A 14,239-nucleotide genomic window follows, 5' to 3' on the forward strand; every position below is an offset into this window, starting at 1 on the left:
CATTTTAGAAATGCTCACTAACAGGGATGTAAAAAAAACATTTTAGAGAAATTGTCACGTCCTGACCAGAGTTCTTATGTGTTGTGCTTGTTTTAGTGTTGGTCAGGACGTGAGCTGGGTGGGCATTCTATGTTGTGTGTCTAGTTTGTCTGTTTCTGTGTTCAGCCTAGTATGGTTCTCAATCAGAGGCAGCTGTCAATCGTTGTTCCTGACTGAGAATCATATATAGGTGGCTTGTTTTGTTTTTTGTTATTTTGTATTGTGTATAGTTTTCGTGCTTATTAAATCATGGAAACTTACCACGCTGCACATTGGTCCTCCGATCCTTCTCGCCTCTCCTCGTCCGAGGAGGAGGAAGAGCTAGACTGCCGTTACAGAACCACCCACCTAACTCGGACCAAGCAGCGTGGCTACGGGCAGCAGCAGCAGCAGCGGCCCACTACACAGGACTCCTGGACATGGGAGGAAATTCTGGAGGGAAAAGGACACTGGGCTCACATTGGAGAATATCGCCGCTCTCGGGAAGAGATGGAGGCAGCTAAAGCCCAGGAGCGGTGGTATGAGGAGGCAGCACGGAAGCGTGGCTGGAAGCCCGTGAAGAAACCCCAAAAATGTATTGGGGGGGGGGGCTAAAGGGTAGTGTGGCGAAGTCAGGTAGGAAACCTGCGCCCACTTCCCATGCTTACCGTGGAGAGCGGGAGTACGGGCAGACACCGTGTTATGCGGAAGAGCGCACGGTGTCTCCTGTACGTGTGTATAGCCCGGTGCGGTACATTCCAGCTCCACGTATCGGCCGGGCTAGAGTGAGCATTGAGCCAGGTGTCATGAAGCCGGCTCAACGTATCTGGCCTCCAGTACGTCTCCTTGGGCCGGTGTACATGGCACCAGCCTTACACATGGTGCCCCCGGTTCGCCAACACAGCCCAGTGCGGGTTATTCCACCTCCCCGCACTGGGCGGGCTACGGGGAGTATTCAACCAGGTAAGGTTGGGCAGGCTCGGTGCTCAAGGGAGCCAGTACGCCTACACGGTCCGGTATATCCGGCGCCACCTTCCCGCCCCAGCCCAGTACCACCAGTGCCTACACCACGCACCAGGCTTCCAGTGCGTCTCCAGAGCCCTGTTCCTCCTCCACGCACTCTCCCTGTGGTGCGTGTCTCCAGCCCAGTACCTCCAGTTCCGGCACCACGCACCAAGCCTCCTGTGCGTCTCCAGAGCCCTGTACGCACTGTTCCTTCTCCCCGCACTCGCCCTGAGGTGCGTGCCCTCAGCCCGGTACCACCAGTGCCGGTACCACGCACCAGGCCTATAGTGCGCCTCGAGAGTCCAGTGTGCCCTGTTCCTGCTCCCCGCACTAGCCTTGAGGTGCGTGTCTCCAGTCCGGTACCACCAGTTCCGGCACCACGCACCAGGCCTACTGTGTCCCTCAGCAGGTCAGAGTCGGCCGTCTGCCCAACGCCGCCTGCACTGCTCGTCTGCCTAGCGCCGTCTGAGCTGCTCGTCTGCCTAGCGCCATCTGAGCTGCTTGCCTGCCCAGCGCCGTCTGAGCCATCCGTCTGCCCAGCGCCGTCTGAGCCATCCGTCTGCCCAGCGCCATCTGAGCCATCCGTCTGCCCAGCGCCATCTGAGACATCCGTCTGCCCAGCGCCATCTGAGCCGCCGTCTGTCCCGAGCCGTCAGAGCCGCCCGTCTGTCCCGAGCCATTAGAGCCGTCCGTCAGTCAGGAGCCGCTAGAGCCGCCAGTCAGTAAGGAGCAGCCAGAGCCGCCAGCCAGTCAGGAGCTGCCAGAGCCGCCATCCAGTCATCTGCTGCCCTCCAGTCATGAGCTGCCCTCCAGTCATGAGCTGCCCTCCAGTCATGAGCTGCCCTTCAGTCATGAGCTGCCCTCCAGTCATGAGCTGCCTGCCAGTCATGAGCTGCCTTCCAGTCATGAGCTGCCCTCCAGTCATGAGCTGCCCTCCAGTCATGAGCTGCCTTCCAGTCATGAGCTGCCTGCCAGTCATGAGCTGCCTGCCAGTCATGAGCTGCCTGCCAGTCATGAGCTGCCTTCCAGTCATGAGCTGCCCTCCAGTCATGAGCTGCCCTCCAGTCATGAGCTGCCTTCCAGTCATGAGCTGCCCTCCAGTCATGAGCTGCCCTCCAGTCATGAGCTGCCCTCCAGTCATGAGCTGCCCTCCAGTCATGAGCTGCCCTCCAGTCATGAGCTGCCCCTCAGTCCGGAGCTGCCCCTCAGTCCGGAGCTGCCATTAGTCCGGAGCTGCCCTTCAGTCCAGAGCTGCCTCTCTGTCCGGAGCTGCCCTTCAGTCCGGAGTTGCCCCTCTGTCCTGAGCTACCTCTCTGTCCTGAGCTACCTCTCTGTCCTGAGCTACCTCTCTGTCCTGAGCTACCTCTCTGTCCTGAGATACCTCTCTGTCCTGAGATACCTCTCTGTCCTGAGCTGTCTCCTAAATCATGTGGGGGCCTTGGGGAGGATTCCTAGGCCAAGGTCGGGGTGGAGTGGTGTCCTCGTCCTGCGCCGGAGCCGCCACCGCGGACAGATGCCCACCCAGACCCTCCCCTTGAGTTTTAGTGGTGCGTTCGGAGTCCGCACCTCAGGAGGGGGGTACTGTCACGTCCTAACTAGAGTTCTTATGTGTTGTGCTTGTTTTAGTGTTGGTCAGGACGTGAGCTGGGTGTGCATTCTATGTTGTGTGTCTAGTTTGTCTGTTTCTGTGTTCAGCCTAGTATGGTTCTCAATCAGAGGCAGCTGTCAATCGTTGTCCCTGATTGAGAATCATATATAGGTGGCTTGTTTTGTGTTGGGATTTTGTGGATGGTTGTTTTCTGTGTCAGTGTTTGTGCCACACAGGACTGTTACGGTTAGTTATTTTTGTTATTTTGTATTGTGTATAGTTTTCGTGCTTATTAAATCATGGAAACTTACCACGCTGCACATTGGTCCTCCGATCCTTCTCGCCTCTCCTCGTCCGAGGAGGAGGAAGAGCTAGACTGCCGTTACAGAAATAAGCTTTTTATGCGAATGTAAAAATTCTGGGATCTTTAATTTCAGCTCATGGAACATGGGACCAACAATTTACATGTTGCGTTCATATTTTTGTTCAGTATAGTGAAACATGTGACCGGTGTGTGAAGAGGGGAGGCAAAAGTATGATACATTATGCTAGAGTTTACTAGTCCTGTAATCTAGTTGTAAATGTACATGGTTTCGGTATGTTTTGGATGATACAGTATATGATTTCCTCTAATGGTTGTCACTGTTTATTCTCTCTCTACACAGACTGACCTGGCTGATGAAGGGGTAGGTACTAATACATTTTGATGCGCTGATACACTATCCTCATTCAACAAATAAATAATCAAGTTCAGGGACCCTGCATGAAATAAGAATTTGTTCTTAACGGACTTGCCTAGTTCAAAAAAAAGGTTAAATAAAAACAAATACAAAATAAATGTCTGATACAGTTACATGTTGATTCTGAAACCATGTCTTGCCTTTTTGAAGTGTCCCCCGGCCCAACAATGTGCCTGTGAGAAGGGCGAAAGAGGACTCAGTGGCTTAGCCGTAAGTACTTTGTCTTTCCTTTCCAAACACAGAATACTTTTCCTTTGAAATTTAAGAAGGTGATATATTCCTGAAGGGCTGAATTCAATTAAATGTTCTAAAGAGGAATCTTACATGGTTCTGATATTGTGGATAATTGCTTGTTTTTTTTTATACTTACAATAATTGCTTGCTTTTTTCTAAGTTACACCCAGTGGTCAGAGAAAGCTGTCTTTCTTGCATCTTCATTACCAGCATTCTGAAAATAATCCAAATGCTACAGGACAAGACAGATTTTGGGTTGTTTTTCTTAATGAATTTCCTTTACGCCTCAACTGCTAATTTGTGTTGCCTGTCCTGTCAAGTTATTGCACATTTCCCTTCCCACATAAGATGTCCCCCATGGGCATCCTATGAAGACCTTTACTCGCAATAAAACAGGACCTTTGTCATCGGAAATAACACTTACTACCTCCATTGTCAGCTACTCAGAGAGGGAGAATGTTGGAGGGGGCTTAAAGTGTAAGATTAGGTTATTTTACACAGTAGTTACTTAAGTAAAAATATTTTAATGTACTACTTAAGTCGTTTTTGGGGGAATCTGTACTTTACTTTACTATTTATATTTTTGACTACTTTTACTTTTACTTCACTACATTCCTAAAGAAAATATTGTACTTTTTACTCCATACATTTTCTCTGACAACCAAAAGTACTCATTACATTTTGAATGCTTAGCAGGACAGGAAAATAGTCAAATTCACGCACTTATCAAGAGAACACATGTTCATCTCTACTGCTTATGTTCTGGAGGACTCACTAAACACACATGCATATTTTGTAAATAATGTCTGAGTGTTGGAGTGTGCCCCTGGCTATCTGAACATTTAAAAAACAAGACAATTGTGCTGTCTGCTTTGCTAAATAATAGGAATTTTAAATGATTTATACTTTTACTTTTGATACTTAAGTATACTTAAAACCAAATACTTTTAGACTTTTACTCAAGTAGTATTTTACTGGCTGGCTTTAAATTTTACTTGAGTAACTTTCTATTAAGGTATCTATGACAATTATGACAATTGGACACTTTTTCTACCAATGCTTCTAATCATCAGAACAGACTAGAGGCCCCCCTGAGTAAAAGTAAAGATACCTAAATAGAAATTGACCCAAGTAAAAGTAAAAGTCACCAAGTAAAATATTACTTGAGTAAAAGTCTAAAAGTACTTGGTTTTAAAAATACTTAAGTATCAAAAGTAAATGGAATTAATAAAAGTATAAATAATTTCAAATTCCTTATATTAAGCAAACCAGACGGCACAATTATTTTTTATTATTTATTGACGGATAGCCAGGGGCACACTCCAACACATTTTACAAACGATGCATTTGTGTTTAGTAAGTCTGCCAGATCAGATGCAGTAGGGGTGACCAGGGATGTTCTCTTGATAACTGTGTGAGTTGGACAATTTTCCTGTCAAAATGTAACGAGTACTTTTGGGTGTCAGGGAAAATGTATGGAGTAAAAAGTACATTATTTTCTTTCAGAATGTAGTGAAGTAAAAGTAAAAGTAGCCAAAAATATAAATAGTAAAGTAAAATACAGATACCCCACAAAAATACTGAAGCAGTACTTTAAAATATTTTTGCTTAAGTATTTTACACCACTGTCAATAACCAGGTACATTATCTATAGAGAGAGTCCTTACATTCTTACACTGAGACTTAAAGGCTCTCATAATTGCTCTCATTAGTTTAATGGCCAGAAACCTGCGATTGGCTATGCATGGCAACCGCCACACGCTGTCCATGTGCCAAATGGCAACCTGACCTCTCACCTTTTGGCCAAGCAGCAACATGTCCATCCTTTACTTCTACCATTATACACCCCAATACACAGACACACACACAAAAAGCCACCCCCCTTGTGACCACAGGTCCTTTTACCACCCGCACTAAGCAAACAATACCGACCCCCTCAGGAAAACTATGCTTCTCTTTCACTTTGCCCTTCTGTGGCCAGTGATGGCTTATCTCTCATTGACTCACTGCAGATCATTTGCGAAGGATAGTGGCCGTTCGTCAGACATGTTTTGTTTGAAAGTGAGTTAAATGAATCTCGTGTTGTTACTTCATTCCACAGGGGAAGAAGGGTCGCCCAGGAGATGATGGAGACCCTGGTCTTAAAGGATCGAAGGTCTTTGATTTGTTATGATTCTTTTTCATTATTTAATTGATTTACATACCTGTTGTGTTCCTGATGTCTCTCTAAAATCAAAGATACAGCCAATTTCCATGTACTATTCTTCTATAGACATACTGAGTATTCCTTATAGGAGTAATAATATAAGGCTCGGGCTCCCATGTGGCGCAGCGGTCTAAGGCACTGCAGCTCAGTGCAAGAGGCGTCACTACAGACCCTGGTTCAATTCTAGGCTGTATCACAACCGGCCGTGATTGGGAGTCCCATAGGGCGGCGCAAAATTGGCCCAGCGTCGTCCAGGTTTGGCTGGGGTAGGCCGTCATTGTCAATAAGAATTTGTTCTTAAACTGACTTGCCTAGTTAAATTAAAATAAAAAAATAAAAAAATAATCGAAATTGAATAGCTCAAGTGTGTACTGTGTAAATAATATACGGTAGATTGCCATGTTCTGATTTCCTTTTAGGGAGAGGGAGGACTAAGTGGACTTCCAGGTCAGGATGGCAGAGAAGTGAGTGATACACTTAAACACGTAGTACTTCTTATATGAAATGTTCATATGCAGATATCTATAGATACAGATCTAGGGTCTTAATCTAATCACCCTGTTGCAGGGGAACTTTCCTGGAGGAAATGTAAAACATGTAGTGTATTTGAGGTTTTAAAATGCTTCTGAAGTTTTCCACTTTGACATTTCAGACTTGATTTACAAAAAATGTATCAACCCCTATAAACCCCCTTAAATGTCCATTTATAATAATCCACATAATAATCCACATTTCCTGTTGCTGCAGCAAACTGTCTCAAATTAAGATCCTACATCTGTATGTTGATTAAGCATTTATCAATGTACGTACAGCTGTTGCTCACAATCAAACCTATTATACTGTGTTTGTTTGCAGGGAAAATCTGGTTACAAAGGAGAGAGGGTATGTCATTCAAGTTGTCATTACTATTTACTGTATGTTATTTTGAAGCTAGAGTTCATTCATATGACATATTGCTTTCCATTACACAGGGTGAGAGAGGCGAGTGTGGCACTCCAGGAATTAAAGGGGACAGGGTAGGTATGAATAATCCACCTTATCTGCTCTCTGAGTCATGCTTTTGTTCTGTTGGTCATACTACAGGTTGATTTATACAGTACCTTTATTTACTGTTTCATTGAATGTCCACTCCCAGGGTCCTGAGGGCCCAATGGGCACCAGAGGAGTCAGAGGTCTCCAGGTGGGTAAACAACAGCGACATGTACCTAGAAAATGCCCATATTCAGATCAAAGTGTTATACTTTTGTGAAACACCTGTATGAACGCATATATACTCACTCCATGCTCCCCTCCCTCCCACGCACACACACAAACACAATGTCCATGTCTGTAATCATGTCTGTAATCTCTGTAGATCTTCCCAGCAATTTAGCATCAGTATCTGGGTAGCCTTCACTTTATATCCCGATGTGAATTGTGCACCTTTGTTAAGGAGTGTTCTTTGTTCCTCCCCAGGGTTTACCCGGTCCACAGGGTGACGTTGGACCTGAGGGCCCTCAGGGAAAGAAGGTTCGTAAGGAGACACCTCATACTTACCTCATCACACACATCTGCTGTCGCCTATACACTTCCTTTTAACGGAACTTTAATTAAAAGAGAGGTTCCTGCCACGCGTTGTACTACCTGAGAGTCGAGGGGCATGTGTCTCTCTCCCTTAATAGGCACCTGTGGAAAATACTGGCCCGGTGCCAGTGCCTTCCCCTTCACTAATTCAGCAGCGTGGGGATTAATGCTAGTTTTCACATTCATACTCAGGTTCAGTTAATGGCAGGAGTCCTGTTTCTAAATATACGGTACACTAGGAACTGCCTAAAGCACTGTCTACCTCCTTACTAGTCCTCTATTGGGATTGTCAAGGCACTACAGCTATGAAAAGTCAAATGTTCTCTCTCCATGTGAGAACATGCAGGTTTCCGTTGGAAAGAGAAAAAAGGGTAAACACTTTTTTCCATTGGAAAGAGAAAAAAGGGTAAACAGAATGTTAAAGACAGATGTTGCTGATGCAGATGTTGCAGATGTTGAGTATGTGAACTGTACGTGTTGAGATTTTAGCAGCCTAGTGATTTATCTCTTACTAATTGAATCAGCACCACCATCAAAGACAATCTTTCAAAACTGGATGGATAATTGTGGAAAGAGCAATGTTTATAGTCTACCCTGTTAGGAATATGTTTTAAGAGAGGAATGTAAGGTGTTGAGCATTTAACTGAGGTCAAATGTGATTGTTATGGAGGTATGGACTGAAACGTGTGAGAGATCTGCCTTGCTTTGGGAAAACGTTTTAAGTGGTTATCGCAGCTTTCTGCTTGACAGGCTCCACTTCTTTGTTGTTTCTTGTTTAGGATTAAATAACTCCTAAATCATGAATAAATCTCATGATTACTGCAAACTCTCCAGCAAACCATTGCCTCCAGTAAAATAGCTCTTAATTGTTTTGAGACTGGATGTTTTTGACTACTTTGAGTCGACACCTCAACTGAGACAATGTCTGGCTTTAGGATGTGCCCTGACTTGTTTTCATTTGGAGGGGTAAAATTGTTTTCCCACTTTTCCATATACAGTACAGTTCAGACAATAGCTCCCCACTGTGTATTCACTGGTTGAATCAACGTTGTTTCAACATAATTTGTCAGCATATTGTGACATGGAATCAACGTGGAAAATACATTGGATTTGAAAAAAGTAATCAACCAGTACTGTTTTCATCTCATTTCAACCAGCGTGGTAAACATTGAAATTAGGGTAAAACTTCAACTTAAATATATTAACTTAACAGATTCTTACAGTGCCTTCAGAAAGTATTCACAGCCCTTGGCTTTTTCAAAATGTTGTTGTGTTACAGCCTGAATTTAAAATGGATCAAATGTGAGTTTTTTTTGTCACTGGCCTACATACATTTCCCATAACATCAAAGTGGAATTAGGTTTTCAAAATTTAAAAAATACAAATAAAATATGAAAAGCTGACATGTCTTGAGTCAATAAGTATTCAACACCTTTGTTATGGAAAGCCTAAATACGTTACCTAATAAGTTGCAAGGACTCACTGTGTGTGCAATAATAGTGTTGAACATGATTTCTGAATGACTACCTCATCTCTGTACCCCACACATACAAATTATCTGTAAGGTCTCTCAGTCGAGCAGTGACTTTCAAACACTGATTCAACCACAAAGAACAGGGAGGTTTTCCAATGCCTTGCAAAGAAGGGCACCTAATGGTAGATGGGTAAAAATAAGTTCAAGCAAGGGTTGCCATCTAGAGAGACAGATTGTAACATTCTCTGTTTCACGGAAACATGGCTCTCTGATATGTTGTCGGAATCGGTACAGCCACCGAAATACCTTATTTAAGTAAGTATTCAGACCCTTTGCTATGAGACTCAAAACTAAGCTCAGGTACATCCTGTTTCCATTGATCATCCTTGAGATGTTTCTACAACTTGATTGGAGTCCACCTGTGGTAAACTCAATTGATTGGACATGATTTGGAAAGGCACACACCTGTCTAAATATGGTCCAACAGTTGACAGTGTATGTCAGAGCAAAAAACAAGCCATGAGGTCGAAGGAATTGTCTGTAGAGCTCCGAGACAGGATTGTGTTGAGGCACAGATCTGGGGAAGGGTACCAAAAAATGGATCACAAGAAGACAGTGGCCTCCATCATTCTTAAATGGAAGAAGTTTGGAACCACCAAGACTCTTCCTAGAGCTGGCCGCCTGGCCAAACTGAGCAGTCGGGGGAGAAGGGCCTTGGTTAGGTAGGTGATCAAGAACCCGATGGTCACGCTGACAGAGCTCCAGAGTTCCTCTGTGGAGATGGGAGAACCTTCCAGAGGGACAACCATATCTGCAGCACTCCACCAATCAGGCATTTATGGTAGAATGGCCAGACGGAAGCTATTCCTCAGTATAAGGCACATGGCAGCTAGGACTGCTAAGGCAGTCAAATTCCACATGACTGTTTAGTCACGGTAATTAGGCTTCTCCAAGCTCTGATGCTGCTGCTGGTCATTAGTAGCCTACCAAACTTGCTAACTGCTTGGTACTCAGCACTCTATTGTCCCTCTAATCACTCTGACATCAATGCAAATGTATTTGAAAATCTAACACTTCATGAGAGCCCATGAGCTCATTTCTATAGCCTATGCAATTAAGGCAGAAAACAGAGTGATGGCTGCTAATAAAAAGAGGAGGCTCCCATCAGCTTTCAATAGGATAGGCCTACTATATTTATTTCTCAACCTTCCTAATATTAAGCGCATTGCTAATATTTACAACATGAGTATAACCTACCTGGCAGGCATGAAAATAAACCATGGGGAAAAATGTCCTCCATTCGCTATTTAAGTGCATAGATGACATGTATTTTTACCCGCTGCATCTGTTTCGATACAGGTGCATGATAATGGTCCATTCTAAATCAAACCAAATGTCACACATATATTATTAGTATGTATAGAGAAGATCAACATCAAAATGGCGCCGACAAAGAGGGCTGCCTCGCTTCTAGTCCTTAGGAAACTTTGCTGTATTTAGTTTTTTTAATGTATTATTTCTTACATTGTTAGCACAGAAAATTTTAAGTGTTACTACATACAGCCGGGAAGAACTATTAGATATCAGAGCGGCATCAACTGACTAGCACTACGACCAGGAATACGACTTTCCCAAAGTAGATCATTTGTTCGAACTACCCTGTGCATTTGAGCTGATTCCAGAGGCTGACCCAAAACAACACCGCCAGAGAAGAGGTAGACGGAGCGGTCTTCTGGTCAGACTTCGAAGGCGCACACACCACCCACCGCTTCCAAGTATATTACTCGCTAATGTCCAGTCTCTAGATAACAAGGTAGACGAAATTAGGGCAATGCTTGCTTTCCAGAGACACATCAGGGGCTGTAACATACTCTGTTTCACGGAAACATGGCTCTCTCGGGATATGCTGTCGGAGTCTGTACACCTGGATTCTTTGTACGTCACGCCGACAGGAATAAACATCTCTCCGGGAAGAAGAAGGGCGGGGTGTATGTTTCATGATTAACGACTCATGGTGTAATTGTAACAACATACAGGAACTCAAGTCCTTTTGTTCAACTGACATAGAATTCCTCACAATTAAATGCAGACCGTATTATCTCCCAAGAGAATTGTCTTTGGTTATTGTCACAGCCGTGTATATCCCCCCTCAAGCCGATACCACGACGGCCCTCAAGGAACTTCATTGGACTTAATGCAAACTGGAAACCATATATCCTGAGGCTGCATGTTTTGTGCTGGCAAAACTCTGGATCACTGCTACTCTAACTTCCGCGATGCATACAAGGCCCTCCCTCGCCCTCCTTTTGGCAAATCCGACCACGACTCCATGTTGCTCCTCCCTTCCTATAGGCAGAAACTCAAACAGGATGTACCTGTGTTAAGAACTATTCAATGCTGATCTGACTGATCAGAATCCACACTCAAGATTGTTTTGATCATGCGGACTAGGACATGTTCCGGGTAGCCTCAGAGAATAATATTGACGTATATGCTGATTCGGTGAGTGAGTTTATAAGAAAGTGCACAGGAGATGGTGTATCCACTGTGACTATTAAAACCTACCCTAACCAAAAACCGTGGATAGATGGTGGCATTTGCGCAAAACTGAAAGCGTGAACCACCGCATTTAACCATGGAAAGGTGACTGGGATTATGGCTGAATACAAACAATACAAACTCCCTCTGCAAGGCAATCAAACAAGCGAAATGTCAGTATAGAGACAAAGTGGAGTCGCAATTCAACGGCTCAGACACAAGACGTATGTGGCAGGGTCTACAGACAATCACGGACTACAAAGAGAAAACGTCACGGACACCGATGTCTTGCTTCCAGACAAACTAAACACCTTCTTTGCCCGCTTTGAGGATAATACAGTGCCACCGACACGGCCCGCTACCAAGGACTGTGGGCTCTCCTTCTCCGTGGCCGACGTGAATAAGACATTAAACGTGTTAACTCTCGTAAGGCTGCCGGCCCAGACAGCATCCCTAGCCGCGTCCTCAGAGCATGCGCAGACCAGCTGGCTGGTGTGTTTATGGACATAGTCAATCTCTCCCTCTCCCAGTCTGCTGTCCCCACATGCTTCAAGATGGCCACCATTGTTCCTGTACCCAATAAGGCAAAGGTAACTGAACTAAATAACTATCGCCCAATAGCACTCACTTCTGTCATCATGAAGTGCTTTGAGAGGCTAGTCAAGGACCATATCACCTCCACCTTACCTGACACCCTAAACCCATTTCAATTTGCTTACCGCCACAATAGGCCCACAGACGATGCAATCACCATCACACTGCACACTGCCCTATCCCATCTGAGGAATACCTATGTAAGAATGCTGTTCATTGACTATAGCTCAGCATTCAACACCATAGTACCATCCAAGCTCATCATTAAGCTAGAGGCCCTGGGTCTCAAGCTCACCCTGTGCAATTGGGTCCTGGACTTCCTGACGGGCCGCCCCCAGATTGTGAAGGTAGGAAACAACATCTCCACCTCGCTGATCCTCAACACTGGGGCCCCACAAGGGTGCATACTCAGCCCCCTCCTGTACTCCCTGTTCACCCATGACTGCGTGTCCATACACGCCTCCAACTCAATCATCAAGTTTGCAGACAACACTACAGTGGTAGGCTTGATTACCAACAACAACGAGACAGCCTACAGGGAGGAGGTGAGGGCACTCGGAGTGTGGTGTCAGCAAAACAACTTCTCACTCAACGTCAACAAAACAAAGGAGATGATCGTGGACTTCAGGAAACAGCAGAGGGAGCACCCCCCTATCCACATGATGGGACAGCAGTGGAGAAGGTGGAACGTTTTAAGTTCCCCGGCGTACACATCACAGACAAACTGAAATGGTCCACCCACACAGACAGTGTGGTGAAGAAGGCGCAACAGCGCCTCTTCAACCTCAGGAGGCTGAAGAAATTTGGCTTGTCACATAAAACCCTCACAAACTTTTACAGATGCACAATTGAGAGCATCCTGTCTGGCTGCACTCGCAATAACATCTGCTAACCATGTGTATGTGACCAATAAAATGTTATTTGATTTGATTTGAAATCAAGAATAGTCTGATAGGTGACAAAATTAGCCTATCACTTGTTAATTATATATTATCACTTGTGAATGATGCACAGCATAAGAAACAATGTATTCTTTTGCAACTTTTAGTCACACACCTCATGTAGCCTACCCATAGGCCTATGTGCTGCAACAAACACTCAAACTGGACAGTTTTATCTCAATCTCTTCATTCAAAGACTCAATCATGGCCACTCTCACGCTTAATGTTTGTACACTGTTTTGTGCTGCTACCATGTTATGCTGCTGCCATGTTGTGTTGCTACCATGTTGTTGTCATGTTGTGTTGCTACCGTGTTGTGTTGTCATGTGTTGCTGCCATGCTATGTGTTTGTCTTAGGTATCTCTTTATGTAGTGTTGTGTTGTCTCTCTTGTCGTGATGTATGTTTTGTCTTATATTTTATATATGTCTATATACAGTTGAAGCCGGTAGTTTACATACACCTTAGCCAAATACATTTAAACTCCGTTTTTCACAATTCCTGACATTTAATCCTAGTAAAAATTCCCTGTCTTAGGTCAGTTAGAATCACGACTTTATTTTAAATGTGAAATGTCAGAATAATAGTAGAGAGAATTATTTATTTCAGCTTTTATTTCTTTCATCGCAATTCCAGTTGGTCAAAAGTTTGCATACACTCAATTAGTATTTGGTAGCATTGCCTTTAAATTGTTAAATTTGGGTCAAACGTTTCGGGTAGCCTTACACAAACTTCCCACAATACATAAGTTGGGTGAATTTTGGCCCATTCCTCCTGACAGAGCTGGTGTAAGTCAGGTTTGTAGGCCTCCTTGCTCGCACACGCTTTTTCAGTTCTGCCCACACGTTTTCTATGGGATTGAGGTCAGGGCTTTGGGATGGCCACTCCAATACCTTGACTTTGTTGTCCTTAAGCCATTTTGCCACAACTTTGGAAGTATGCTTGGGGTCATTGTCCATTTGGAAGACCCATTTGCGACCAAGCTTTAACTTCCTGATTGATGTCTTGAGATGTTGCTTCTATATATCCACATAATATTCCTTCCTCATGATGCCATCTATTTTGTGAAGTGCACCAGTCCCTCCTGCAGCAAAGCACCCCCACAACATGATGCTGCCACCCCCGTGCTTCACGGTTGGGATGATGTTCTTCGGCTTGCAAGCATCCCCCATTTTCCTCCAAACATAACGATGGTAATTATGGCCAAACAGTTCTATTTTTGTTGCATCAGACCAGAGGACATTTCTCCAAAAAGTACAATCTTTGTCCTCATGTGCAGTAGCAAACCGTAGTCTGGCTTTTTTTATGGCGGTTTTGTAGCAGTGGCTTCTTCCTTGCT

At 44.5% G+C, this 14,239-nt stretch overlaps 1 protein-coding gene across 1 annotated transcript in view; it reads left to right on the forward strand.

Annotated features, from left to right (window-relative positions):
- col28a2a (collagen, type XXVIII, alpha 2a) overlaps positions 1-14,239 on the forward strand; it is a 33,264-nt gene that overhangs the window by 4,453 nt on the left and 14,572 nt on the right. Inside the window, exons 3-10 of the mRNA XM_071340549.1 lie at positions 3,277-3,297; positions 3,502-3,561; positions 5,687-5,740; positions 6,211-6,255; positions 6,647-6,673; positions 6,763-6,807; positions 6,927-6,971; positions 7,247-7,300. Of these exons, the coding sequence (XP_071196650.1) occupies positions 3,277-3,297; positions 3,502-3,561; positions 5,687-5,740; positions 6,211-6,255; positions 6,647-6,673; positions 6,763-6,807; positions 6,927-6,971; positions 7,247-7,300 (351 nt within the window). The remainder of the gene's footprint in view (positions 1-3,276; positions 3,298-3,501; positions 3,562-5,686; positions 5,741-6,210; positions 6,256-6,646; positions 6,674-6,762; positions 6,808-6,926; positions 6,972-7,246; positions 7,301-14,239) is intronic.

Source organism: Salvelinus alpinus, chromosome 14 (genome assembly GCF_045679555.1).
Source record: "Salvelinus alpinus chromosome 14, SLU_Salpinus.1, whole genome shotgun sequence".
Lineage (NCBI taxonomy): Eukaryota > Metazoa > Chordata > Actinopteri > Salmoniformes > Salmonidae > Salvelinus > Salvelinus alpinus.